The sequence below is a fragment of the Balaenoptera acutorostrata genome, chromosome 8 (genome assembly GCF_949987535.1).
Source record: "Balaenoptera acutorostrata chromosome 8, mBalAcu1.1, whole genome shotgun sequence".
Lineage (NCBI taxonomy): Eukaryota > Metazoa > Chordata > Mammalia > Artiodactyla > Balaenopteridae > Balaenoptera > Balaenoptera acutorostrata.
The window spans coordinates 92,124,449-92,150,726 of NC_080071.1; the positions used below are offsets into that span (position 1 = coordinate 92,124,449).

The following is a 26,278-nucleotide window of genomic DNA, read 5'->3' on the forward strand; positions in this document are numbered from 1 at the left end:
AAAATTGTATTGCTTGTCTCATTATTGAGTTGTAAGTTTTATATACCTGGTATAAGTTCTTTATTAGATATGTGGGAGGTTGTTTTTTTGTTGTTTTGTATTTTACTTTTATTTATTTTTGTCTGCGTTGGGTCTTTGTTGCTGTGTGCGGGCTTTCTCTAGTTGCGGTGAGCACAGGCTACTCTTCAGTGTGGTGCGCGGGCTTCTCATTGCGGTGGCTTCTCTTGTTGCGGAGCACAGGCTCTAGGCGTGCGGGCTCAGTAGTTGTGGCACACGGGCTTAGTTGCTCTGTGGCATGTGGGATCTTCCCAGACCAGGGATCGAACCTGTGTCCCCTGCATTGGCAGGCGGATTCTTAACCACTGTGCCACCAGGGAAGTCCCTGTGGGAGGTTTTTTTAATGGTTAATAACATCCTTTTTATTATTGTTACATATATTAAAAATCCTGATTAGGGAATTCTATAGCTACGTTGTAAATCTTGTATATTTATGTGTATATACACGTAAGTATGTTTTTAAATGTGTTGATTATTAGATTTGTCATGTTTTCTTAATTTAACATTTAATTTATAAAAACTCCCTAACTGGGCTTCCCTGGTGGCTCAGTGGTTAAGAATCCTCCTGCCAATGCAGGGGACATGGGTTCGAGCCCTGGTCCGGGAAGATCCCACATGCCTCGGAGCAACTAAGCCCGTGCACCACAACTACTGAGCCTGCGCTCTAGAGCCCGTGAGCCACAACTACTGAGCCCACATGCCACAACTACTGAAGCCTGCGTGCCTAGAGCCCGTGCTCCGCAACAAGAGAAGCCACTGCAATGAGAAGCCCGTGCTCCGCAACAAGAGAAGCCACTGCAATGAGAAGCCCGCGCACCGCAACAAAGAGTAGCCCCCGCTCGCTGCAACTAGAGAAAGCCCGCGTGCAGCAATGAAGACCCAATGCAGCCAAAAATAAATAAATAAAGAAATTGATTAATTAAAAAAAAAAAAACTCCCTAACTGATGAGCATGATACTAAAAGTGCGCCTTACACTGAGTCATGAAATTTAAATTGTTTTATCTGTTATCCCCATTAATGTTTGGTTCTTAGTTATTCTAAGCTTTGTTTCAGAGCTTTGGAGTTATAGAAGGAAAAATTTCTTAGTGTGAAATAAAGTAAGATTCCCAGTTTCTGAGCAAAGAAATATGGTTAGTAAGCCTGAAACACAGGTTTGGTTCCACACATGAACATTTTGGAACAACGTTTAAATAATCATGGACATGTTAAAAGATACGGAAATGGGTCAGAGCACTGAAGCAGGCCTTTGGCTTGACCACCACCCCAGTCTCATAGTAGTTTGTGTGTAGTTTACTGTTAATATGTCACGGTTTCAGACACAGAACGTGTACTCTCATCCCTGGTTCTTTCTAGGTTGATTTTTAGCTTTATATGGATACCCATTATGAGGGACAGACTTCTTCCTGATGGAGTCTTTTCTTCCAAATAATCCTGGAAATGCAGGTGGCAATTCTCCTTTCATATATAATAGATATGTGGTGATTGCTCTTGAGACAGTTACCTCCCTTCACATCAGCTAACTTTTGTTAGGGAAACATTCACTGCTCTTTTCCTTGCTGCTTGCAAGAACTGTGTTGATGCAATATGTCTCTGCTTACTGCTGAGTAGGTGACATGTTGTCCGATATATACTGTTCTTGCACTGATTCTGCCCTCTGCCTCGCACGTAAAACTGAGGCAAATTCTCTCTTGGGATGCTCAGGTTTCTAGGAGTGGGTGTGAAATTAAATGTCTGACGTACTGTTTTAAAAGCCATTCATTACCATGGTTAAATATATATTCTGATGGTCACCAGTAAAAACGTGTATAATGTATATAAAATATTAAAAAATTACATGCTGTTTAAATGTTGAGCTTTTTGGCATTGTAAAAATTGCCAGCGCTCCTTCATTTTCCTGGACCACCTGAGGTGCCTTTTATGTAGCAGGCTTTACCTTTATCTTTTTTAAAAATCATGTTTAGTGAGGTATAATTTACAGAGAGTGGAGTCACTGTTCTTAGGTGTACCTTCTCTGCATTTTGACAGACACATACAGTTGTGTAAACACCAACACAATCAAGATACACATAAAATGTTTCCATCAGCTCACAAGTTGGGCCCCTTGGTAGTCAGTTTGCTCTCCCCACCCCCAGCCCCTGGCAATCATTGATCTGATTTCTGCCCTGTTGTTGTGCCTTTTCCAGAGTGTCATATAAACGGCCCCAACCGGTATGTAGCATTTTGTCCGTGGCTTCTTTCACTGAGCATAGTGCGTTTGAGAGTCATGCATGCTGTTGCGTGTGTTACTATTTCCACTGGCCATCAGTGACTTTGACGGTGGAGGAAGGGGCTGTGAGCCAAGGAGTACAGGTGGCTGCTTAAAGCTGGAAAGTGAAGGAAATGGAGTTTTTCTAGAGCCACCAGAAAGAAATGCAGCCCTGCCAACTCTTATGTCAGCCCAGTGAGATTCGTTTTGGACAAATGACCTACAAAAGATAGTAAGTTTTTATTGTTTAAGCCGCTATGTTTGTGGTAATTTATCACAGCAACCAATACAAAACTAATACCGTGCTTTTTGTGTCCTAAGAAATCTTTGTCTAAGAAATGCAAAGATCTCCTTTTTTTTTTTTTTTTAAGTAGTTTTATAGCTTTAGGTTTTAAAGTTAGGTCTGTGAGCCATTTTGAGTTAATTTTTGCATATGGTGCAAGATAAGGCTCTAGTTTCTTTCCCCTCCCTTCCCCTCCTTACTCTTCCTGGAATGAATGGGGAAGTGTTCCCTTCTGTTTCCTGGAAGAGTTTTACATAGAATTACTATTAATTCCTTATTAAACGGTAGAATTCGCCAGTAAAGCCACCTAGGTCTAGTAGTTTGTTGTTTTGTTTTTGTGGTAAGAGTTTAAGTACTGTATGAATAAAATTTCTTAAATGGGTTACTTGGACTTCTTATTTTTGAGTGAGCTTTGGTGATTTGTATCTTTCAAAGAATTTGTTCATACCATCTACATTTTCAAATTTATTGGTATAAGGTTGCTTTAATATCTTCTGACCCTTTTAGGTTCTGTAGAGTCTGTGTTGATATCCCCTTTTTAATTCCTGCCGTTGAAAATGTCTGTTTTCTATATTCTTGATCAAGTTGGCTAGAGGTTGTCAATTTTATTGGTCTCTGCAAGGAACCAGTTTTTGGTTTCATTGATTTTCCTCTAATATTTTTTTTGTTTTCTGCTCATATTTGCTTGTTTTCAGTTTAATTTGCTCTTCTTTCTTTAGTTCTTAAGGTGGAAGCTTAGACTAATATTGCTATACTTCCATTTCCCCATCCAAACTTTTATCTTTTTTTTTTTTTTTATAAATTTATTTATTTATTATTTATTTTTGGCTGTGTTGGGTCTTCGTTTCTGTGCAAGGGCTTTCTCCAGTTGCAGCAAGCGGGGGCCACTCCCCATCGCGGTGCGCGGGCCTCTCACCATCGCGGCCTCTCTTGTTGCAGAGCACAGGCTCCAGACGCGCAGGCCCAGCAGTCGTGGCTCACGGGCCTAGTTGCTCCGCGGCACGTGGGATCCTCCCAGACCAGGGCTCGAACCCGTGTCCCCTACATTAGCAGGCAGACTCTCAACCACTGCGCCACCAGGGAAGCCCCAAACCTTTATCTTATAGTCTCATTTACTTTACATTTGTTATAACCCAGAATACATTGTTATTATTTTTGTTTTAGATAATTGTATTTTCTTCATATATTTATCAACATATTTAACCACTTAACAACCTTCATTCCTTTTTGTAGATCTGAATTCCCATCTGTTATTTTTCTTCTGCCTGAAGAACATCCTTGGATTTTCTTTTTGTAGTGCAGATTTGCTGAATGATGAATTCTGCCAGCTTTGCTGAATATTGAATTCTTAAGTTGACAATTTCAGCATTTTAAGGATATCATTCTACTGCCTTCTGACTTTTTTTTTTCTTATAAGAAGTTAGTGGTGATTCTTTGTTTCATTTTATGTGATGTGTATTTTATTCTCTGGCTGTTTTTAATGTTCTCTCTTTGTCACAGTTTTTAGCAGTTTTATTATGATGTGCTTTGATGTGGTTTTCTTTCTGTTTATCTCACTTGGGGTTTATTGACCTTTTTGGATCTGTGAGTTACAGTTTTCATCAAACTTAGAAATAACTGACCACCATTTCTTTCAATATTTTATCTATAACCCCTTTTTGGGACTCCAGTTAGATATACGAATGTTAATATCTCTTACCTAGGGACTTCCCTGGTGGTCCAGTGGTAAAGAATCCGCCTTCCAATGCAGGGAAGCAGGTTCGATCCCTGGTCGGGGAACTAAGATCCCACATGCTGCGGGGCAACTAAGCCCCCGTGCCACAACTACTGAGCTCAAGCACTTCAACTAGAGAGCCTGTGTGCCACAAACTACAGAGCCCACGCGCTCTGGAGCCCGTATGTCGCAGCTGGAGAAGAGAAAACCTGCACGCCGCAGCTAGAGAGAAGCCCGAGCGCCGCAATGAAGAGCCCACGTGCAACTAACACCCGACACAGCCAAAAGAAATAAAAATAAAGATAATAAATAAATAAAATAAATATTTAAAAAGTGTGCATATCCCCAAGTAAAACTTTAAAAAAGATATATCTCTTACCTATATATTCCCTGTACATACAAACTAGGCCTCCATTGGGGTCACAAGGTTTTGTTCACTTTTCTCTCTGTGCCTCAGTGTGGATCGTTTCTATTTCTGCTGAGTTTTGTTTGTTTGTTTTGTTTTTGGCCACACTGCATGGCTTGTGGAATCTTAGTTCCCTGACCAGGGATTGAACCTGCGCCCTTGGCAGTGAGAGCTCCGAGTCCTAACCACGGGACGCCAGGGAAATCCCTGCAGCATTTGATTGACTCTGAGGCTCATCCAGTGAAGTGTTCGTTTCAGATATTATGTTTTTTAGCTCTTGATATTCTGTTTACTACATCTAAAAAGTCTTCTCCATTTCTTTCTTCATGTTCGTGGTTTCCTCTGACTCTCAGCACCCCTGTCTCACAGCTGACTCGGTGTCTGTCTGCAGCTCCGCCGGGCCTGGCTCCTCCTCTGCTCCCAGCGGCCTTCCTCTCTACGCTCCGCTCGCCCCCCGCACCCCCGCCACTCTGTCTCCTTTCCCCTGCCCCACTCTCCCCAGGCCCCTGTGACACTGCCTGATGTGAAGCGGCCCGCCAGCTGTGGAGCAGCTGGAACTCAGTCCATGTGCCTCAGTGGCTCCTTTACAGCAGCAGCAGTGTGGCAGAGTGGGCGCGTGAGCAGAGCCCCGGCGACTGCACGTGGTCCTGCACGTGGTTCTGCACGTGGTCCACGCTCCACGTGTCAGCGTGCTTGTTGCTGTGCTGCTGCTGGTGCTTGTTTCCGGGACTTCTCTAACGCCCGCCCCGCAGGCTCCCCTGACTGGCTCGGCCCCCAGCGGCTCTCCCTCTTAAGTGAGCCCACTGCACGGGTGCTCGGGGTCACTCAGCTTGGCGCTGTAGTTTTGTTTTGCTGTATTTTCACCTGTGTGTGGGCAAGCCAGGCCTGTGAGCCAAAGCCCATCCCGGGCCAGTTGTTGTGCGGCCCTTGAGCTGAGAATGGTTTCTACATTCTTAAAGGGCTATTTAAAAAAATAAAAAATAAAACAAAATAAAACAAAAGGGTACGTGACGGAGACCTGTAGCCCAGAGCCCTAAGTACGTAGCGCCTGGCCCTTTTCAGAGAGAGTTTGCCGATCCCTGATCTACAAGGTTATCTTGGCAGGGATTGTGTTTTTGCTGCCCTTAAGTTTAAGATTTGCATAGAGTGTAATTTCCAGTGTGCTGTAAATATTGACATTTAAAGGGGAAAGTATTATTTTACTCTTTAAAATGTTTCCAGTAGAATCTAAATACCATGGCTACACCCACCATCATGCATTAAAAAACTACATATATATATGAACAAGCTCCACTTTAATGGTTGGAAAATGTTCGTTGCTGCTTTTTCTCCTTGCACTCATATTTTTATTTCACTTGTCTCATAGAATTTTATCCTAATATAAACATTCCTCTGCCTATAAGAATTTTTTCACCCTGTCATACTGTTGTGTAACTATATATTTATATTTAATTATTTAAGAAGTTCCTGTCACTGTGAGACTCCTGGGTGTTGAGCATTTTCTTTTGAACGATTGTTACAGTTGTTGTTTGTACCGGCTCCTGGCTCCTGGTTTTCTTCTGTTGCTGCCACTGCCCCTCCTGCCCCGTCTCCTGACCCAAGTCGGGGATGCCGCAAGGCCTTGCACGGTCCTTGGACCTCCATAGTCAGGTCCTTGGGGACCTCGCAGCTCATGAAACCTGGATGCTCCTGTACACAGCTCCCAAACCTCTCATGCAGCCCTGACCTCTCCCCTACATTCCAGAAAGGTCTATCCAGAAAGATCTGTCGGCTGCCGATCAGTGTCTCCACTTGGTTGTTGACATGAAATCTCAAATTAATCTCAAATCCGACGTTGGACTTGGCGCACCTGTGCCCTCTGCAGTCTTTTTATCTTCGAGGTGACGACTCTGCCCTTCTCCATTGCAGGGTCAAACAGCTCAGCGCTTCGGCTCCTTTCTTCCCCACCCCACCCCTAATCTGCCAGCAAATCTTGGTGTTGCTACCGTCACAGTATCTCTACTCCAGCTGCTCCTACCCTGCTCCTAACCAGCATAATGTTTCTGTGGTCCTGCCCCGCCTCTGCTCAGGCCCCTCTGGTGGCTCCCTGCCTTGCTGAATAAAAGCCAGCGCGCTTGCAGTGGCCTGCGAGGCCCGGCCTGCTACCTCTGCAGCTGCAGCGTCCCTTTCCCTTGCCTCACCTTCTGGCCTCTGCACGTTCCCTGAATGCATCAGGCCCTCTCACAGGTCTCTCACCATGCTTCCATACCTGGAGTATTCTTCTCCCGGATACCCTCCGTTTTCAAGCCTTCACTCTCAGACCTCCCTATTTAAAATTGCAGCTCCTCCCACCTCCTAGCCCCTCAGCTCTTTTTCACTTTCTGTTATATTATTAACTTACTTATTTTGTTTCTTCCCACTAGAATGTAAGCTTCATGAGGGCAGGAAGGTCTCTTGCTGGTGGTGCCTAGAACAGTGCCTGACACATAGTAGCATTCATCAAATGTTTGTTGGATTAATAATGATGGTTACTAAACAAAACAGCATTTCATCGGAAATGTATCTGAGAATGAGCGGCTGCTCTTGGCATTTTCCTCTGATTTAGTTGATGTGCTTGTGAACGATGTTACTTAATGCCAGAAAGAAGGGGTCAATATAAGTTTTATTCCTTCCTTTTGTCTTTGTAGGTGTAGACACTGAGAACTGCTTGTTCATATAAATAAGTAGGCAGGCACGGAAGGTGTTTGTTGTCACTACGTCATTGTGTCCCTGGACTTCAAAGTTAGGGGCCAAAAATCATACAAGGTATTTTACTGTGGTCTTTCAGCTGATTACTAGATTAGGTTTCTTCTTCTATTTTGTTGAAAGCAAAGAGTTGGGAACCACCTGGTTGGAAATGGCTTTACAAACGCAGTCATTAGAATCCCTTTGTGTCGCATTCTCCGAGGTATGCACCAAAACCACTTTCCTAAGACCTGCCAACCCACCACTAATCATACCCGTCATTCTTCACTTGACAGCCTCTCATGTTACCTGAAATATTCAGAAAGCATTGAGAAAATTGTGATATTAATTTCATCATACCCCTAGCAATATAATATTAAAAACTTAGGCTTTACAAAAACTCGTGGCTGCAGACTTAGCTCATTCCGTGTATCAGAAATGTCTGCCATGTGCATCAACAGGCAGGACCAGTTCTAACTGCCAAGACTCCCTCTTTGGCGAAGCCTCTAAGTTAAGGCGTGTCTCCAGCAGCTGCCTTTTGTCCGAGTTTACCCAGTGGAGAGGTGAGGCGTGGGGCTGGCAGCACGCGGGGGAAGGCGCGGGCCGCTTGCTTCCTGGCACCGCCTTTGCTTGCTTCTCACGGGGCTGAGGCGTTCTTCTCCAGTAGTCCCGTGACGGACGTTACTGAATGACATCCGATCATCCCTGCCATCAGGCTCCACAGTGTGTCTAACTTCAAGACATTCCAGCTTGAACTGGGCCATCTTATCTTTAATGCCATGCTTTGCCCTTTACAGAAGTGGGTGTAAGATAGGGAAAGGCACAACCCTGCAATAGTGCCTCTATTCAAGGAGCTTTACTGTGACCAGTGCATCACACCTCGGTGTAGTGCATCATAGGAAGAGGCTAGATGAGCAGTCGGCCTTCTTTTACAAGTGGGAGAAAGACAGTGAAAGGGGAGGTGGGAAGGGACAGCTGGCATGACTCCTTGACCTCACAAGCACTGTTGGGCAGATTCATTTCACGGTAGGGCACTCGTGGACGCTGGCCATCTAGAAGTGGATTCTCTCAAAGCTGTCAGTGCCCACATACCCCGTGGACAGTGTGTCCTCCCCGCAGTACCCCTACCCTGGCTGGAAGACACTGGCGTATGGTTTCTGGCAGGAAGGAGGGGGTAGGCTCCAGGGCACAGAGGGCTCCCTGTGTAACACGGCGAGATAAGGCGAGTTCTAACTGCGGGACAGACGTGAATGTTGACACAGTCTCAACGCCCTTAAAGAAGAAAAATGGTTTTTTAGTGGTGGCTGGTTTGAGACCAACAATTTCCTATTAAATGTTCATTTTATATAAAGAGCTGAGGGAAGTGATAAAATGTAATATTGCTGATTTGTTCACGGTGATAATGTCCTAGAGGAAGTTGAACGTTCGTTTTAAAGATGGTGGTAATTTTATCAAAATTGTGAAGTTCAGAGTAATTTAACTCCTGTGGGGGGCATTCGTGCTGGAGCGCCCTCTGTTGGCAGCCGCACTAGCAGCGCTTGCAACTCAGCCGAGCCCACCGCTGGCTCCAGGAGAGGCGGAGAGGTGGGCGGCGCAGCGAGGGAGTTGGGACTGAGCTGTGGGGTCTGCAGACCTGGGAGGGCGGGGGGGGGCACGGCGGTGCCGCTCTGACCCTGGACATTCTTCTGCGTACCCTCCAGCCCCTTTCCAGAGGGCCTGCTCTGTTCTGAAGGCTGTACCAAGCGCTCGGACAGCCAGCCCACGACTGCTGACCGGGCACAGTCGCTGAGACGGTGATTCTGTCTGTCTGGCTCACTGCTGTGTCCCCGGCCAGGGTCTGGAGCAGGGCCTGGCAGAGGGTCCATGCTCAGTCAGTGTTTACCGAGTGACTGGAAGCCACGTGCCAGGCACCGGGACAAAAGCAGTCAACACAAGCCTGCCTCCCCCGTGGAACTGACTTCTCATGGGGAGACCAGCGGCCAACAGGTGACCAAGCGCTGAAGCAAGGTGGTTACCTGTCATGAGCTGTGCTTGAGGGGAGGCACTGGGTGCCGCGGGCCGGGCTCGGGCTGAGCGGAGGGAGGGGGCCGTCTCCCAGGGGAGGCCTCCCCTTTCCCGAGGGCGCGCGGCCCGTGAGGAGGAGAGCACTGCAGGCGCCAGTCAGTGTGGGCTGACTTGTAACCATCAGGCCAGGGGCGAGGCTAGTGACGTGACAAAGGAGCCCTGCAGTCCTCTTTTTCAACTCTTAATTCTCTGTATTTGCCATATGCTAACATAGTGTTTGCCTTTTGTTTCCTTTTTTTTTTTTTAATTTAAAGGATTTTTTTGTTTTGTTTTGTGTTTTTTGATAGATGAGGGTTACTACCAGGGTGGAAAATTTCAGTTTGAAACTGAAGTTCCTGATGCGTACAACATGGTGGTGAGTAGCCCGCGCTTGAGCCGTTGTTCCCCCTTCGCGTGGCGGGTGGCCGTCACAGGGCCCGGCAGTCCCCCCGCGTTGTGTCCGAGTGCAGCCCACCCGGTCCTGGGACTGAGCACGAAATGGCTGATATTTGTGTGGTTAATGCCCCTCATCAGCAGTATTGAGAGTTTTAGTGGAGAGGTTCCTTTTCTCAACAAGTGTTTGCGAGTACCGTGTGCCAGTGTGTGCTGGGGTGCAGCTCTGCCGAGGCTGGAATTACCGCCCCGAGGCTGGTACCTTTACAGGGGGCGGCTTGGGCATTTCATGCACATCTTGTTAGATTCTGGCACTGGAGAAAAGAGCATTTTATTTAAAACTGTAGTTTTGTTTATGGTATAACACCAAAATTCCAGAAGTGTATAAAATGTGCGTTTTAGAACTTTGGAAAAGAATAATGACCTGTAGTTTCAAACTAGGAAGTGATTTACACCCCTAGCTACATGTTGATCCCTCCAGGACCCTCCCAGTAATAACCGTGCCAAGTGCTGTCACATCTGTCTTTGCTTTTAAGGAACGTGCTGACCCATTAGGAAGGTGAGAGAAAGTGTAGAAAGTTGTCATAAAATGATAAAAGTGGTAAGTAGCAGACAGTGATATTGGTTAATAATAGGAAAATGCTTTAGAGGAATTCAGAGAAGGAAGAGAGAGGGTCACTTTTGGAAAGTGGTCGAGGCCAGTTAAGCTTCTGAGGAGAGCTAGAATCGGAGTCGTCCTGCCTCGGGTGGCTCATGCACAACTGGGCCGGGTGTTCTAGGTGACGAGGACATCTCTGCAGCTGTGTCAGCGGGTATGGAAATAAGAACTGGCAACCTGTGTACAGGTCAAGTTGACCAGGTCTACTTGAATGAAGAATCAGGGTCGGGGAATAGTGGAGAGGTGAGAAAACTCAGATTTGGGGCTTTTGGAGCGTTTCCACTGTGGCTGTGAGAAATCGTTGAAGGTTCGGAACAGCACCGCACCCCCCTGAGTCGGGCGCTGGAGTGGGCGTGGTACGCGGGCCCTCTCCATCCCTGAGCTGCTGAGCTTGGCATGTGGCCAGCTCTGCCGATGTTATATACATCTTTTTCCCCCTGATGTTCCGCAGCCTTCTCTGGCCTGTCGACTAGGAAAGAAAAACCTGGTGGTAAAGTTCAGTCTCCTGTTAACCTGAGGCTGTGGGAATCGGGCACAGCGTGGGTCCTGCTGCTTTCCCTGCAGTAACTGCTCCCTCCTTTCTGACGGTGGGAATCACCTGCTCCCCACGACCTTGCCCCACCTCCACCGCCCAGGTCTAGTTCAGTGGCTGTAACACTGGTTTGTTTAAAGCCAAACTTTTATCTATGGAAATTGATCTTTACTGGGCTGCTGTATTAAAAGTTCTTTCAGAAACGTAATTTATGAGGATGGAAGAGTTAGCAATCCAAGAAAAACAAAAAATAAATTTAATTTTTAAGTGAAGACAGGAAAATATGCATTTCAGGTCTTTGTCAATCCAGCCAGCCAGCCACCCGCTGAGACTTCCCCTAGTTCCCTGATCCCCAGCAGGAGAACCTGGCCTGACAGGGCACTGCACTCCCTCAGGTGAGAGCAGTTTGAGAACTTGGTTTAAGTGCACATATTAAGAATTTGGGGCTGTTTTGATGGTTTCTGGAAACAACCCGACATGCGGTACTTAAAACTCTAGACTCTCTAACCTTCTGGACATATGCCGTATCTGTGGATTACTCATCTAAAGAATGTTAAAATTAAAGGGCGGTGAGTTTGTGACAGTTTTCAAAAAGGCAGTGAATTTGGTTGGGGCGGGGGGAGGATGGCTCACGGAGGAGTTTAGCGTAAGTTGATGAACTTTCCAAACAAGCCTCGAGGAAGCTGAGAACCGTAGTTCGGGTGCATCGGCATCATTTAGTGGCAGAGTGTCTTTTTCCCAGTGTGAGGAGAAAGCAAAATCGCAACGTCAGGGAAGGAACAGAGTTTTGTTGAGGGCTTCTGTGTGTCAGGCGCTTCCACTCAGTTTTACCTTATGTCACTCTCCAGTATTTCTCTCGGTGACATTAATGTTCATATCTTTACCCATCAGGAAGTTAGGGCTCAGAAAGGTAAAGTTAAGAACTTGTTGGCTTTGCCGGTCTAGGTGGCTCAACTGCCAAAGCTGATTCTCGTCCAGAGCTGCCTGGCTTCCTAATGTGTGCCCTTCCCACCGCACCTGGTGGCCACTTTGTAGTGAGAAAATGTTTGTCATGCTGCCCCGTTTAAGAAGCAGAGAAGTAGGAGATGAAATAAACAGAGGATAGAAAGCCACTGGGCCTCAAAGACACTTTTCCTGTATTAATTGGTGGCGTATAAAGACCTTACATTTGTATGTTTTAGTTTCTGTCTCCTCTGGAAAATTTCTAAATGACGGGCTAGTCCTGTTTCATCAGGAAGGAGACCCATGTTCTCCAGCCAGGAAGCACTGAGAGGCCAGGCCCTCGGGGCTGTATCCAGACGCCACCCTGCTGCCGTGAGGGCCTCTCTGCCTCTCATCCAGGCAGAGGTGGCGCAGCTGCCTTACCAGCAGGCCAGCGAGGGTCACAAGCTCACGCAGGGCGCACAGTCCAGCCCTGCCCCCAGGGAGCGTGAGGTGAAGTGCTTCACTGGTACAGAGGCAGTTGTGTTCACCTTTTCTGTGGTTAAGCTTTATCTATAGAATTTCCCTTAGCGTCTTTCTTCACTGGACCGTCTGCTCCCTGAAGGAAGAGTCTGGGGGTGTCTTAATCTCACTGTGTTTCCAGTGCTGGGCGGGGGCTCCCACACCAGGCCTGCAGCGCGCATTTGTCCAGTGCTTGGCATGCTCTCTGCCCCCCAACAAGTTGATGGTGTTGCAAATTAAACCAGCATATGGAAATACATAGGTTACAGGCAAATGGGGTAGAGATTATGAGAGCAGACTTTAAGGAATTCATGTTTCAATTGGATGAGGAGATACAGCCAGTTTTTAGCAAGTCAGCCTGGAAGGACTTTGTGGAGCTTTCTCAGAATTCATTTGCTCTGATGCCATAATTTACATGATTTCTGTACTTCAGAAGGAATTTTTTAACCCCTAACACTTATAGTTCCTATAATTAAGGTCAGTTATTAAGATTGTGAATGAAAACCTTTTAAGCAGAAAAGTAGATCATTATTTTAGAATAAACTTTTTTAGAAAAGAAAGAATGCACCTATTTGGTATCCCCCTCACCCCTCACACCCCTCTGCCCCAGCAGCTAAAAGGCAGATATTTCCTCTGGATCTTTGTCCTTTTTTCCCTGAACTTTATCTCACAGTCTCCACCTGCCTCGTAATCTCTCTCAGTCCTAGAAATAGGCTGCAATGATTGACTGACGTTTAATGAGCTCCTAAAATGCGCTGGGCTCTGTGTCAGACATTGTAGGCTGGAGATGAGAGTCGAGCGGCCTTTGAAGAAGCTCAGTCTCTCGACACAGACACAGAAACAGTGACGAACCAAGGTGATGGGGATGCCCAGAGGAGGAGGAGGCCTGAGTGCAGATGGCGGCTTGGCTGTGCTGTGACACAGTCCCAGGCCTCACGATGCTCCCATGGCATTTTGCTGTGAGTGGTCAGAGGAAACCGTGTGCTGAAGCAGGAGAAAGGAATGTGGCTTTTCTCTCCCCCTGGAAGTGAGTTTATGTGATGCAACCAAATCGAGTAATGTGACCGTGACCAGCCCTGAAAGGGGTCAGGAAGGGCTGCCCTGCCACGTTTCCAGAAGGAGGAGAACCGGAGGTACCACAAGTAACACTTGAATACCCAGTCACCCCTGTTCTTTTTATGTAATTTATTATACTCTGTGGAAAATTGAGAAAATACCACTATGCAAAAATAGAATATTAATCACCTGTTATCTCTCCATCCAGAGATGATCACCGTTAACTTTCTGATGTGTGTTATGCACAATATATAATCATACATACGAGTGGGATCACACTACACATAGCTTGGTAACTTGGGTTTTTTTTAACATTATAGTATAGGACAATATGTCATCATATCGTGAGACCATATGTTCTCATGTCAATTAATATATAATTACATCATCATTAGTAAGAACACTTAATTGTATGATGTATCATGGTTTTAAACCAATCCTTTATAGTTTATCACTGGCTGACCAATATTTTGATTATATGAACCAAACTTTATGTAAGGGGCAAAATAGTAAATATTTTAGGCCTTGTGGACCATATATGGTCTCTGTCGTATATTCTTTTTTTAAAACAACCTTTTAAAACTGTAAAGGCCATGCTTAGATCATAGACCACGTGAAAACATGCCTGGCCTTATTTGGTCCATGGGCTGTAGTTCACTGACCCCTGGAACAAGCAGTGCTGTGATACATGTGCTAGACAACGGCTTGTGCATGCCTGCCGCTGTCTTTGGATAAATTCTTAGAAGTGGAATTACAGGTACTGAGTAACTGATGCTGATTTTAAGGCTTTTTATCAGTATTATCCAGTTACCCTTCAGAGAGTTTTTCCAGTTGACATCCCCACCATCAGTGTTTGAAAATTCCCTTTTTCCTAAACCCTTACCAACATGGGATATTTTCATTATTTTTTTTCTTTTTGCTATTTTGGGAGGAAATAAATGGCATCTAAATGGCATTTGAATTTTCATTTCTTAAATAAGTAGGATGCTAAATTTTTTTCCTACTTATTAGCTCTTTATGTCTTTTATGAGCTGTTATTATGTGCTTAGCCCTTTTTTTCTGTTGAGGTATTTTTTTTTTACTATAAGAGTTCTTATATAGAAATTATATGAAACTTTTTTCTTAGTTTACTTAGCTGTGCTGTAAACATTTTCCTGTTTTTCATTTTTTTTGTTTTTCTATAAAAGTTTGTGTTTTTTTGTTTCACCACTGTAGTCAAATCTGCTTTTCCTTCTTGAATTTCTCATGCTGTGAAATGCTTACAACAGGCCTTCAGACCCCGAGATAGCCCGTCCATGGTTTCTTCTAGTCCTCTCAGAGCTCCGTGTCATTTGTGTGGAATAAAGCTCTACGTGAGCATCTAGCTGTACTTTCCGAAAGGTTAGCCAGTTGTCCACTGAAGAGTCCCTGTTTCCCCATTGATTTGCACTGCAGTCTTTGTCATATACTAAACCCTTAGCTGTGTGATGGGATGGCTCATCATGCCACCACTGAGGTAGGAGGTGGAGCTGGTATTTCTTGGTCTTGCTTTGGGCGTGGTAAGGGTCTACAAGAATGGTTCAGTTTGGAAAGTGTGTGTCAGAATCCAGGACCACAGTCCCGGTGCAGAGGTTTGCTCTCTTTGTGGGGGACCGCTGTTACGAGGGCCATTGGCCAGGGAGGCGGCTGCACCAACATCTAACTGTGGACGGTGTGAAGGGACAAGGAGGAGGGGGGCAAGTGCAGTCGGACCCTTGGAGCTGCAGTGGACACTGGGCGGGGCGACTGTGTGTCGGGGCCTCAGAGGAGGGGGGTGGTGAGCCTTCAGTCCCTTCAGGTACTGAGTCGGTGATGCGGTCTACCCAGTAGCTTACCTGTGTTCAGTGTGCTCATTAGAGAGATTTACCAGTATACACAGCGCCAGTGACGCTGACCTTCCCTCTTCAGCCTGAAGGCCTTGCTGAACGTGCAGGCCGTGCTAGCATTCCTTCTATCGGATGCATTCCTGTTTACTTGCAGAAAAGCAAATTAGCATATTCAGTTGATTTCAACTCACTCTGAACCTAAATTCTGTAATCCTCAGACACCAACATCTGCATGGTTGGATTAATCATTTTGGGGAGTCTAGGTGACATGACATTTGACATTCTGGTGTCATGGTGTTTTGAAATCAGGAAGAAAACTTACGAGGGTACTGAAAAATGTTTGTTTTATACAAATAAGAAGCTGAAACTATTAGAGTACTAGAAATAGTACAGGAAAAGATCTGGATGGTGAAATATTTTCTATATTGGTATCAAAGATAAAAATTTGATGACGAAGATTTTGTATCTGTGAGATGACCTGTCTGGTGAGATTCTATGGGAAGACTGTCAAGCTCCTCAAAGCAATGGAACTGGGCCTGGGGAAGAGGCCCACCCGCTGCAGGTGGGGTGGGCTCGCGGCCTTTCTGGAGGCAAGGGCACTTGGCGCTGAATCCGCAGCCTGTTCTCTGGCCAGCCCCTCCCCTTCCTGGCCTTCATCCTGGGGAAATATTTCATATGGATGCGAATGAAGACAACGTTGATTTAGCAGGTTTGTAGTGCCTGATGAGCCAAGTGAGCGGTGAGACAAGGCACTAGGCGGGGTACATGGAAGGCTCTGGAGAGCCTGTGATCTCTTCCTTCTGTGTTGCAGCCTCCTAAAGTGAAATGCTTGACCAGGATCTGGCACCCCAATATCACAGAGACAGGCGAGATATGTCTCAGGTGAGTTTCTCTCCGTTCCCGTCTTCTGTGTTGTGAGCACCGTGCGTGAGTGATGGGCTTTCTACATGGTATCTCCCCCGAGAGGAGATTCTGAGGCTGGGCCAAGGTTAGGGAGGCTTCTGGCTGCAATCAAGTACCTGGAGTGGCCTCCCAGCTCCCCCATCCCAGCCCGGCCTCTGCAGTCCACCCAGGTGCCCCCCTCTGAGGGCCCTTACCCTTTTCTCTCCATATGGCTGATTTTAGCTAAGAGGGGAAAATATGAGTAATGGAATCCAGGGTGGGGGGAAATGTGGATGGGCAGCTTCAGAAGACCCAAGCACTTGTATTTAAATGTCTTCTCTTTCCCAAAATAGTCTTGATGCGCATAGGAGCACTTTCGGAGCAGGATAAGCTTTCCCAGTTGTGCCTGGGTCCCCGCCCTTCCAGTGGCAGATGGTCAGGGCTCAGTGACTTCCTGCCTCTTGAGCTTGCTGGTCACTAACGTAGAGAACTGGAGGAGTTGTGGAGGGTGTTGGTGGTGGTTGTTTTTAGGTAAATTTGCTTGTGGGCTTTATTTTTCTGCATCTTGCGCTTTCTCTGGTAGTGCAGTGAGGTTAACTTGCAGGGGCTCTGGTGCTGGACCCCCGGGCCAAGCCCCAGCCCCACCACTGCCAGCTTCGGGACTGCGGGAACCTGGAGAGCAGGCAGACAGGGTTTCTCCGGCGCGTCCTTTGCTTTCTTGCTGTGATCTAGTCCCTCCTCAGGCCCTGCCTCTGTATCCTGTCCTTTTACCCTCTTCTCCCCGCACGTGCCCTGTGACCGCTCCTCCCTGCGAGGACGACGATTAGGACTCATTTCCCCATTTTATTTTGTATGTGGAGCCCCCTTTTCTTTCATATCAGCTTCATTTTTAATAGATAGTTGACGGGAATTCCCTGGTGGTCCAGTGGTTAGGTCTCCATGCTCTCACTGCTAAGGACCCAGGTTCAGTCCCTGGTTGGGGAACCACGATCCCACCAAAAAAAAAAAGATAGTTAAAAATACACTTTATGGGCTTCCCTGGTGGCGCAGTGTTTGAGAATCTGCCTGCTAATGCAGGGGACACGGGTTCGAGCCCTGGTCTGGGAAGATCCCACATGCCGCGGAGCAGCTGGGCCTGTGAGCCACAGCTGCTGAGCCTGCGCGTCTGGAGCCTGTGCCCCGCAACGGGAGGGGCCGCGATAGTGAGGGGCCCGCGCACCGCGATGAGGAGCGGTCCCCGCACCGCGATGAAGAGTGGCCCCCGCTTGCCGTAACCGGAGAGAGCCCTCGCACGAACCGAAGGCCCAACACAGCCAAAAATAAATAAATAAATAAATAAAGTAGCTATAAAATTAAAAAAAAAAAAATACACTTTATAAGTCAGTCATCTTCCCTTTTAAGTATCTGTCCTTTAAGTATTGAAACTTTAAAAATCTATGATCTTCAGGTCCAGATTGTAAGTGGTTTCTGGTCCGGCCTTGTCTCCCCAGGCTTTCCACCTGCGCCCACTCTCCTGGGGGCTCCCCACACTCCACTTCCTGTCACGTCCCCTTCTCCAGTAAGAATTAGGTCCAGAGAGGGCATTTCTCTACTCACTTCTGCAGTCTTCTGAGAAGTCAGATTATTAGCAAAGTATAATAGGAATTTAACAGATGGTAGCCTGCTACAAAAGCCAGAAACTTTATAGGAAAATCATTGATAGGTTTAGCCACATTAAAATTAAAAATACAAAAACACAAAATGGAAAGAGAAAAGATCAGCAGGATTACATCCTTTGTATGTAAACAGTCCTTTCAGTCAATATGAACAAGATGGGACATACCCACTGGGAAAATGAGCACTGCCTACGAGTGGGTGATTCATAGAAGGAGAAATGCAGTGGGTGGTGAGCATCTGCTTGATGCTCAGTCTCCTTGGTGATCAGAGGACACATGGACGCGAGGGGATGCCGCTCACCACTTCTCAGGCTGGCAGGTACGAAAGCAAAGTGCGTGTGAGAACAGGCCCCCTCGTTCCACTGGAGGGTGCGTGCACCTGTACACCTTTCACTGGTCCTTCAGCCATAAGGCCTACAGTTAACTTGTATCTACCCTCGGACCTGTCACCTGCACCTCTGGGAATTTAACCGAGGGAAGTAATGTGCCAGGTTTACGTACAAAGACTACCTCTTTGTGAAAAACTAGACAGTGTCCAGCGATGGTTTTGGGCACAGCCAATTTGTGGCATCTCCTGAGTAAAGGAAATGACGTGCCTGGCGCTCCGTGGGGCCTGGTCTAGTCACAGGGGTGCTTGCTTCTCTTAGTGAGACTCGCCCTGCTCCCACCAAGGGCCCACACCCTGCTCTTGGCTCAGGGCCAGCAGTGCTGTATCTGTAGGATTGGAGGGACCAGGGCCATGAACCCAGCGGTTGCACTTCAGATTTTTTTTCTCCTAGAACCCGAGTTTCCAGTGTAGTCCCTGGGGCATCCTCTGTCCCCTTGCCTGTACCCTCTCTGATGGCCACATGGCTGTCACCTGAGCTCCCTCGGGACTGCCATGTGCTCAGGCTGGGCCCGAACCTCCATGGTGTCACCCTGCCCAGATCTGCGGCCCCCAGACATGGGCACACCTGGCCTCCAGGGGCAGAGGCCTCCTGCTCTCTCTGTGCTTGTTGACAGGGAAGCTCAGAGGGCGCTGACTGGTCGGCCAGTCTGCCCGCCTGCCTTCCATCGGCTAATGTTGGCTGAGGCCAGACACAGTGGGGAGCAGTTTGCATTCTCTGCTTTATGGGGTTTGCCAGCCGGTGGGGAGACAGGCATTAAACAAGTAAACAAGCAAGGGTATAGCTAAAATTGCAATAAGGTCTATAAATGAAAAGGATAAGCTAGATCAGAAATAATTCTTTCCCCTGTCTTAGTAAAGAAGTGTCTCGTTGGATCATATAAACCACCAGGGTTGGGCAGTTGGTTCCCAAAAAGTTATTCAAAAGTTGTAGAGATTTTATCTCAGCAACTCACTGATACCTCTGCAGGGTGGAAAGACGTCTGCCGGGTAGATGGGAGTAGGGTACATGATGTGAGTTTTCTTTTTAGTGCTCGAAGTAAGCTGTAGGTTAGTTTTATTTATTCTAACTGATCTTCATGGGCAATTAAGATTATGGCATTGATTCAAATTCTGCATATTTATATTTTCTCCTGATCGTCATTGATTTTTGTGAATTTGAACGTGTTCTGATTCAAAAATTTTCTTAACAGTAGCAAGTATGACCTGGAAGGCCTCATGTTGACGTGTTAGCTTAGGAGCTGTTAGGTGATATAATTCAACAATGCCAAGCTCCTTTTTTCACCAGAAGGAGACTAGGCAGTAAGTGGTAATTTTTCAGAGTATGGAATGGTTATTTATATGAGAGTATATGCTGTGCATTTGCAGTTGATAGAACAGTCATGAAAATGACTCTTAGGGCAACTCACGTCACATACCCCTGGAGCCCACGTGGCCTTCCCTGAGCATGGTCCTCCCGCCCACGGGTGAGCACCTTCCAGAATTTTGTGTTAATCTTTTATTTTTTAAACAGCTGTTGAAGTCCTGTGCTGGGTGCTCACGTGGGTGTGAGTCCACAGCCCATTTGGGGGCGCGTGCCGCCCTGTGCCTTGGTTTCTCCTCTGTAGCATGGGACCCCTCCCTCTCTGGGGCACTGGGGGAGTGTTGGGTCCTGCTGACACACAAACAGGAAGCTCTGCTGTCGTTGTCACCGTCCTTTTCTGAATGTTAAATTGACAGATGCGCTCTGTATGTTCTGATCTAAGCATGCTTTTCCCCTGCTGAGTGTACAATACGTAAAAATAACACTCGCGGTTAGACAGGAGGATCCGTACAGGCGTGAGGCAGGGAAGGCCTTCTGTAGCGACACAGGAAACTGCGGAGCCGCAGAGGCGGGACGGGCCGCGTGAGACGTGCACCTCCGTTCCGACAGAAGTCACGCCGAGCAGCTCACGGGACTGGGGCCTGCTCCTGGCTGACCGCTGTGCCTTCTGTGTCTGTTTCAGTTTACTGAGAGAACATTCGATTGACGGCACCGGCTGGGCCCCCACGAGGACACTGAAGGTAGAGTGTCCTTTGCCTGCAGCCTCCCCGGAGGCCCCTCCGTCGGCAACCAGCCTCCTGTAAGGACAGCGATGTCCACGCTGTCCCATCCGCGTGGGTGGCCGGGCCCACGCTGCTCACCCGCCACTGCCCGCCTGGGGCTGCTGGCCAAGCGCTGGCCCTGCTCAGCTCCTCTGTCCCCACTTCTCTTCGGTTGGGGGCGGGGATTAGGGTGTCGGGTCATCTCCTCTCCCCTCTGCCCTTTACCATCTGTGCTTCGGTGGTTTACTGTTTCTACCCTTGTCTTGCTATTCACCCCAGTCTTTGAAAGTTGTCTCCCCATTTAAGCAGTGGAGACTCGCCAGGCATGGGTAGAGACGGAGGAAGGAAAGTCTGGCTGTGCTATGTCTGCTCTGAGTTACACTGGACAGAGGAGGGGTGGCAGGGTGCAGCCAGGGGTGCTGCACGGGGGCCCCTCTCCCGGGGCAGGGGGTGGAAAGGGGAGCCACAGGGACTAAATAAGTGTCCCCAGTTGCTTCTCCAACATGGCTTGAGTGGGTTTCAGGGGTGCGTGTCATGGGTACCCACGTGAGGCCGCCGGCTGTGCTTTGCCTCAGGGCTTTTCCATGGTGCTGTCCATAAGCACCTGCAGTTTCTTCCCATGCCTGACCTTTTATCAGAGGAGTCAGGACTTTGGGCCAGTGTTCACCTAGTAGTAAGCAGCTACCTGACTTTTGCCATCTTCTTTTACTGAGTAGTGAAATTGTTCCACACGGTCGTAGCCGCTGCCTGTCTGCCGTGGGATCGATCCTGCCCAGAGGAGCGATCGCCTGGGACTGGGTTTGGGGGCCCCCAGGCTGCACTTCAGCACAAAGGCGTGGTCTTCTGAGCCAGGCCCGTCTTCCCTGGTGACCGTCCTGCTGCTCTGACACTGACGGTCCCACCTCTCAACTTGAAAGGGCCGTGGGCGTCCAGTCAGCCTGTTCGTGAAGCTCTGAGAGCTGCGTGGTGTATCACACGTGCCGTCTCCCTGCCTCTCTCTCTCGTGACGGTTTTCCACACGTGTCCACCTTGGCTCAGTCAGGCATGGATTATAAACGCTGCCCCAGCTAAAACCACTCGTAGGTCTAAGTCTGTGCCAAGTGCACAAAAGGCGAGCAATGGCTGGTAACGGAGCTGCTGCGCTGGATGCTGTCCCCAGCTTGCCAGGGGGAGCCTGAGATTGACGTTCTAGGCCCTACCTTTTAACATAACTCCTGCAGAAAACTAACCTCCTCCACTATATGCTGACTTAACTGGTTCATCTCTTAGAGACCATCCCCACCTGAAACTTGTTTTCGTCTTTCTTTCTCATTTCAGGATGTTGTTTGGGGATTAAACTCTTTGTTTACTGTAAGTATGTTGACCAGAATTCCAAGTTTTTCTTGATTCCTCTGTCTCCTGGTTTTAAAGATCACGTTAAGGATACCACGAGGGAATCAAAAACAGCAGTGTGGGCTTACTGAACCCCTCTTTTCTTTGGCACTTTGGTGACTCAGAAGAACAGTGAGAGAAGACCGGAGGGGGCTTTGGAGCAACACTCTGGGAGCTCCTGGGGCCGGGAGGGGCGGGAGCAGAGCGTCCCCGCTTCCCCCTGCTGTCGCGGCTGCCTTGCTCCCGGGGGCCGGCGCGGGCCGGTTCCGCTCGCGGTGGTCTCCTCCACGCAGGCCCCTCCGGGAGCGCCTGGCCCACCCCAGACCGTCCGCTCTCAGCGGCAGCCAGTCCGCAGCTTCCTTCGCTCCCAGGGGCCCGGTTTGGGAGAAGGAGTGTGTAGTCACCAACCCTTAGGCTTTTCACAGACCCAGAGCCTTAGAATTATTCTCTTAATCAGTGAAGTCTGCTGTCCTCAGAGCACAGCAGGCAGGGCTGGAGGGCGGGAAGAGGCATAGGAGAAGGGAAAAGGGGGAAAGCTGGTATTTGGATTTTTATGCAGTATTATTTGTTCCTTTGAGTTTTGGCTTTTTGATCATAAAGAAGCTTTGAAAGAAATAAGCTTCAGGGATCTGTCTCTGGGCCAAAAAAAAAAAAAAAAAAAATCTCTGCTACTTTTGGTAAAACCTAAGTCCCCCCATGAGAACGAGCCCATCCTGGACAGCCCACAGGACGGCGGGACTGCCCGCTCACCTGTCGTCCTCAGCCAGTAAAAAGCAGCAGAGCAGAGCCTCAGAGGAGACCCCTAAGTGCCTGCCCCCCCGCCTTCTTGGCTGATGTCACCAGGTGGTCCGGTAACACCTCCTGATTTCAGGTCCTGCCGTAATCTCCAGGAGGCAATACCCAAGGGGTACCGGGCCATCTGGACAGTTTTCTGCTGGTCTCAGCCGTTTCGTTGTGATTGGTTTTGGCTTTTCCATTGAAGTGAAGTGAAGTTTTACTTCTGGAGATGCAGAGGCTGGAGCGTGATTTAAAACCTGCCTGGCAGTTGTGCTGCTTTTCTTTTGAAGGACATCTGGTGGGTCCCCATCTCTCCAAGCACTCCAAACCTGCCAAATTCTAAAGAGCCCGTCAAACTTGCTAATGAAGTCTATAATGGTTATTCCAACTCACATATTCATTTTAGGTAAAATAAATGGTAAAGAAGATGAAGAATTCTGTATGTCTGGTGTAGTCTTTATATGCACCGGGATTCTCATATAATATGTGCTTTATATTTTTGCCTATTTCTGGGACTTGGAACTAATTTCCCAGCTGTTAATGATCATAGAGATTTATAATTTTTCCTGGCGGTATTTGTGACATATTGGTCACACCCATATTTATTTCCACATCAGGAATACAATCCCCAGATTAAACATTTCTCCTGAGGAGAAATACAGTTGTCTTTACAATGATCCGTCAGTGGCTTTGGAAAGCAGTGACTCATCATAACAAACGTTTCTACCTTGATCTTTAAGAAGAGGAATAGGTAGTATAAAGAAAAGACATGGTCTCCGATCTAAAATCCGTCGTTATTCTTGTGGGGTTGCGGGGGGAGTAGCATTCCAGGGCTCTTCTAAGGTGGAAAGGGTCTGGTGCTGGTTCCCTGGGGCCAGGGAGCACTGGCCCCAATAGCACCATCCTACGTTGTTAGGTCAGGTTGCAGACGTCCTTCCTGCTGGATTGTGAGTGCCATGCTTGTGGAGGTGAGTTAAAGGGGAAGGGAGAGTCTAGGCAAGGTCAGAATAGGAACATAGAAGGCAGAGTTGTTAATCACAAAATAAAGGAGAAAATGAATTTTTAAGGAAAAATTAATAGGATTTTTTTTTTTAGAAATGCTCATAATAAGAGTGGTTTGTCATTCCCCAAGTATCAAAACTAGCATTAGAAATTAGGGTGACCGCTCTTTCCTCACCAAACGTTGGATAATCGTGAGTAAACACATCCCTGCCTTCTTTCAGTGGACCGTTAATCACCATTCTGAAAAAAGTATCTCACGTTCAGTGCTCCTACATCAAAAGGAACTTTAGTTCTGAGGAGTTTTTTCAACTCTCTAGGTCGTTCTGTCATTTGCTGATTAGATTTCTGTTGCCTGCTTCATAAAATGAAGACTTGCAACAGCAGAAAAACAGATTCTTTCCGTTGTTTACTTTGAGTTTCTCTCTTTTTAAGGATCTTTTGAATTTTGATGACCCACTGAATATTGAAGCTGCAGAACATCATTTGCGGGACAAGGTAAGCTAGTAACAGGAATATTCTAGGTTGATGTATTTGGTGAAAAGATAATTACTGCCCTTGATTAAATAAGTATGAAATTGAGAATGGTGACTAGAACTTGACTAGAATTAAATCCCATTGAATTAAATGGGACTAGAATTTAAAGTAATTTATGAATGATATAATAAATGTGAGTGGTCTCAGAAAAGTGTTTGACCCAAGGTCAGACAGAAGTGTTTTTTGTTTTTTTTTTTTAGACGGAAGTGTTTTTAGGTGTGGTTTCCTGGTAGAGTTCAGTATGAGTGATCTACAACAGGCGGCTGTCGCTTTACCGCATGACGGTGTAGGAACACAGAAGGGAGAACAAAGGGTGTTACCGCCCCCCAAGCCCCCCCCCCACCTCCGCGGCCACCCAGCGGGCTGACCGCCCTCCACACCTTCCCGGAGCGCAGGCGCACGCGAGCCCACAGCGATGGGGTCGTGTTTGTTTTGTTGTCGTTGTTTGTGTATTTTCGCTTTTTCCCTCCAAGTCAATGCATAAACTATCACTCGTTCATTTTAGGAGCTGTTGAATAATATCCTGTGGTGTGGCTCTACCGTACTTTTCTCAACCATTCTCTTATGGCTGGGCACTCAGGTTTTTCCACGGGATTATTTTCCAGCTACAGACAGCACTGCAGTAAATGTCCTTCGTACACACGTCTTTACAGCGTGCGGGCACAAGGCACAGGGTGTGGGGCAGGAGCCCGGGAGGCGGCCGAGCGTGGCTGAGGCGAGGCTGCTGGAGGTTGTTGGGGGCTGGTCGGGCCTCAGCAGACAGCGCTGCGGCGCTGACTCCGTTTAGGCACAGGACCTCCCGTTTCGTTCTCTGAGCCACATTCCCTGCGAATCCTTGCCCCGCCCAGGAGTCAGCCACCCGACGCTGCTGGATCGGCTCACATGGCTCTGAACGCAGGACGTTCTAAAGGCCATCAAGTTGGTTCTAAATACCGTGCTTAATGTTGAGGGCAGCTGCTTCTGTTCATGTAAGACCTACTGTGTGCCAGAGCGCGCGGGCCTTTCAAATGTGCCACGTGTGGTGTTCACCACAGCCTGCCTGAGCAGGGCCCTGAGGGCAGGCAGGAGGGCCCCCCAGCACGTGTCCCGGCACGCGGGGAGCAGAGAGCCGGGCGGTGGCCCCGGAGGGTCAGCGGGCGGGCAGAGGAGGCCACGTCCTGCTGAGCAGGCCGGGAGGTGGACGGCCTTCGGCAGTCAGCCATCTGCACCCTCGGGGCGGCCCTGGCAGGGCTGTGTCGCTGGAGGAGGCTTTGTTTGTCCACTACGCTGACAAGCCTTGCAGGCGGGCCCCCAGGAGGCTCTGCTCACGTTCTGACTCCACCTGTCATTGTCACCGTCCCCGACAAGGATGTCCCCACTCAGCACTAACTGCCTGTTGTAGCCCCTGTGGACTAAACCTTGTCGGGGAGGGAACACCCTTATGGAGCCAGGAGGAGAAGCATGTTACAATTGTTTACTTTTTATTGTTCTTGGAAGGGTGTTTCCTGCTTTTTGTATGAAATAGGAAGAGACTTGCAGCTTACAGGCAGACTTCATTTTATCGTGCTTCGCAGATATGGGTGTTGCTGCTTTATGTAGGGCTCTCAGGGAAAGCCTTTCTGGTAAGATGTGAGTAGAGGCCGGTTGTGAACCAGGTGGACCTCAGGGAGGAGTGTTGCAGAGGCCTCAGCAGCAGCGCAAAGGCCCTGAGGCAGGACTGCGCTCCTGGTGCTCAGGGATGCTACAGGGGCCCCGTGTGACTGGGGCAGGGCAGCAGGAGGGCGCTGGTGACATGGTAGTAGCAGCAGCCCTGCGTGGCCCTCCAGGTGCCAGGCAGTGTCCCACCTGCTCCCAGGCACATTTGTTTTCCCGACAACCCACGAGGGAGGGACTCTTGCCCCTGATTTGCTGCTGAGGGAGCAGGGCCACCAAGAAGTGAAAGACTTGCCAGAAAGGGGCGGAGCCCAAGATTTGAACCCGGGCGGTTTGGCCCCAGAGTTCGTGGTCTTCTCACTGACGAGAGCAAAGGGGATTAAGGCTGAGCTGAGGCACCTGTGGTCCTGGGTCAGACGTTGAGGGATCGGGGGTGTCTGTGGGATCGTCACTCCACATCCCGGGAGCTTTGGCCGCGGCCCCCTGGGAGCCGATGGTGTGTCGGCTGCTGGGTGCTGTGGAGGCGACCTCGTGAGAGTTTTGCTAAAGGCAGCCAGGGCTTCTGTGCGGCCCGTGTTGGCTGCGGGCAGGCGGCTGT

General features: G+C 48.2%; 1 protein-coding gene across 5 annotated transcripts in view; it reads left to right on the plus strand.

Moving 5' to 3' along the window:
* Nucleotides 1–26,278, plus strand: part of UBE2F (ubiquitin conjugating enzyme E2 F (putative)) — a 50,939-nt gene that overhangs the window by 22,826 nt on the left and 1,835 nt on the right. For all 5 annotated transcript variants that reach the window (XM_057551206.1, XM_057551205.1, XM_057551203.1 and 2 more), the window contains 5 exons: nt 9,761–9,828; nt 16,190–16,260; nt 20,286–20,343; nt 21,682–21,714; nt 23,947–24,009. In XM_057551206.1, the coding sequence (XP_057407189.1) occupies nt 9,761–9,828; nt 16,190–16,260; nt 20,286–20,343; nt 21,682–21,714; nt 23,947–24,009 (293 nt within the window). The remainder of the gene's footprint in view (nt 1–9,760; nt 9,829–16,189; nt 16,261–20,285; nt 20,344–21,681; nt 21,715–23,946; nt 24,010–26,278) is intronic.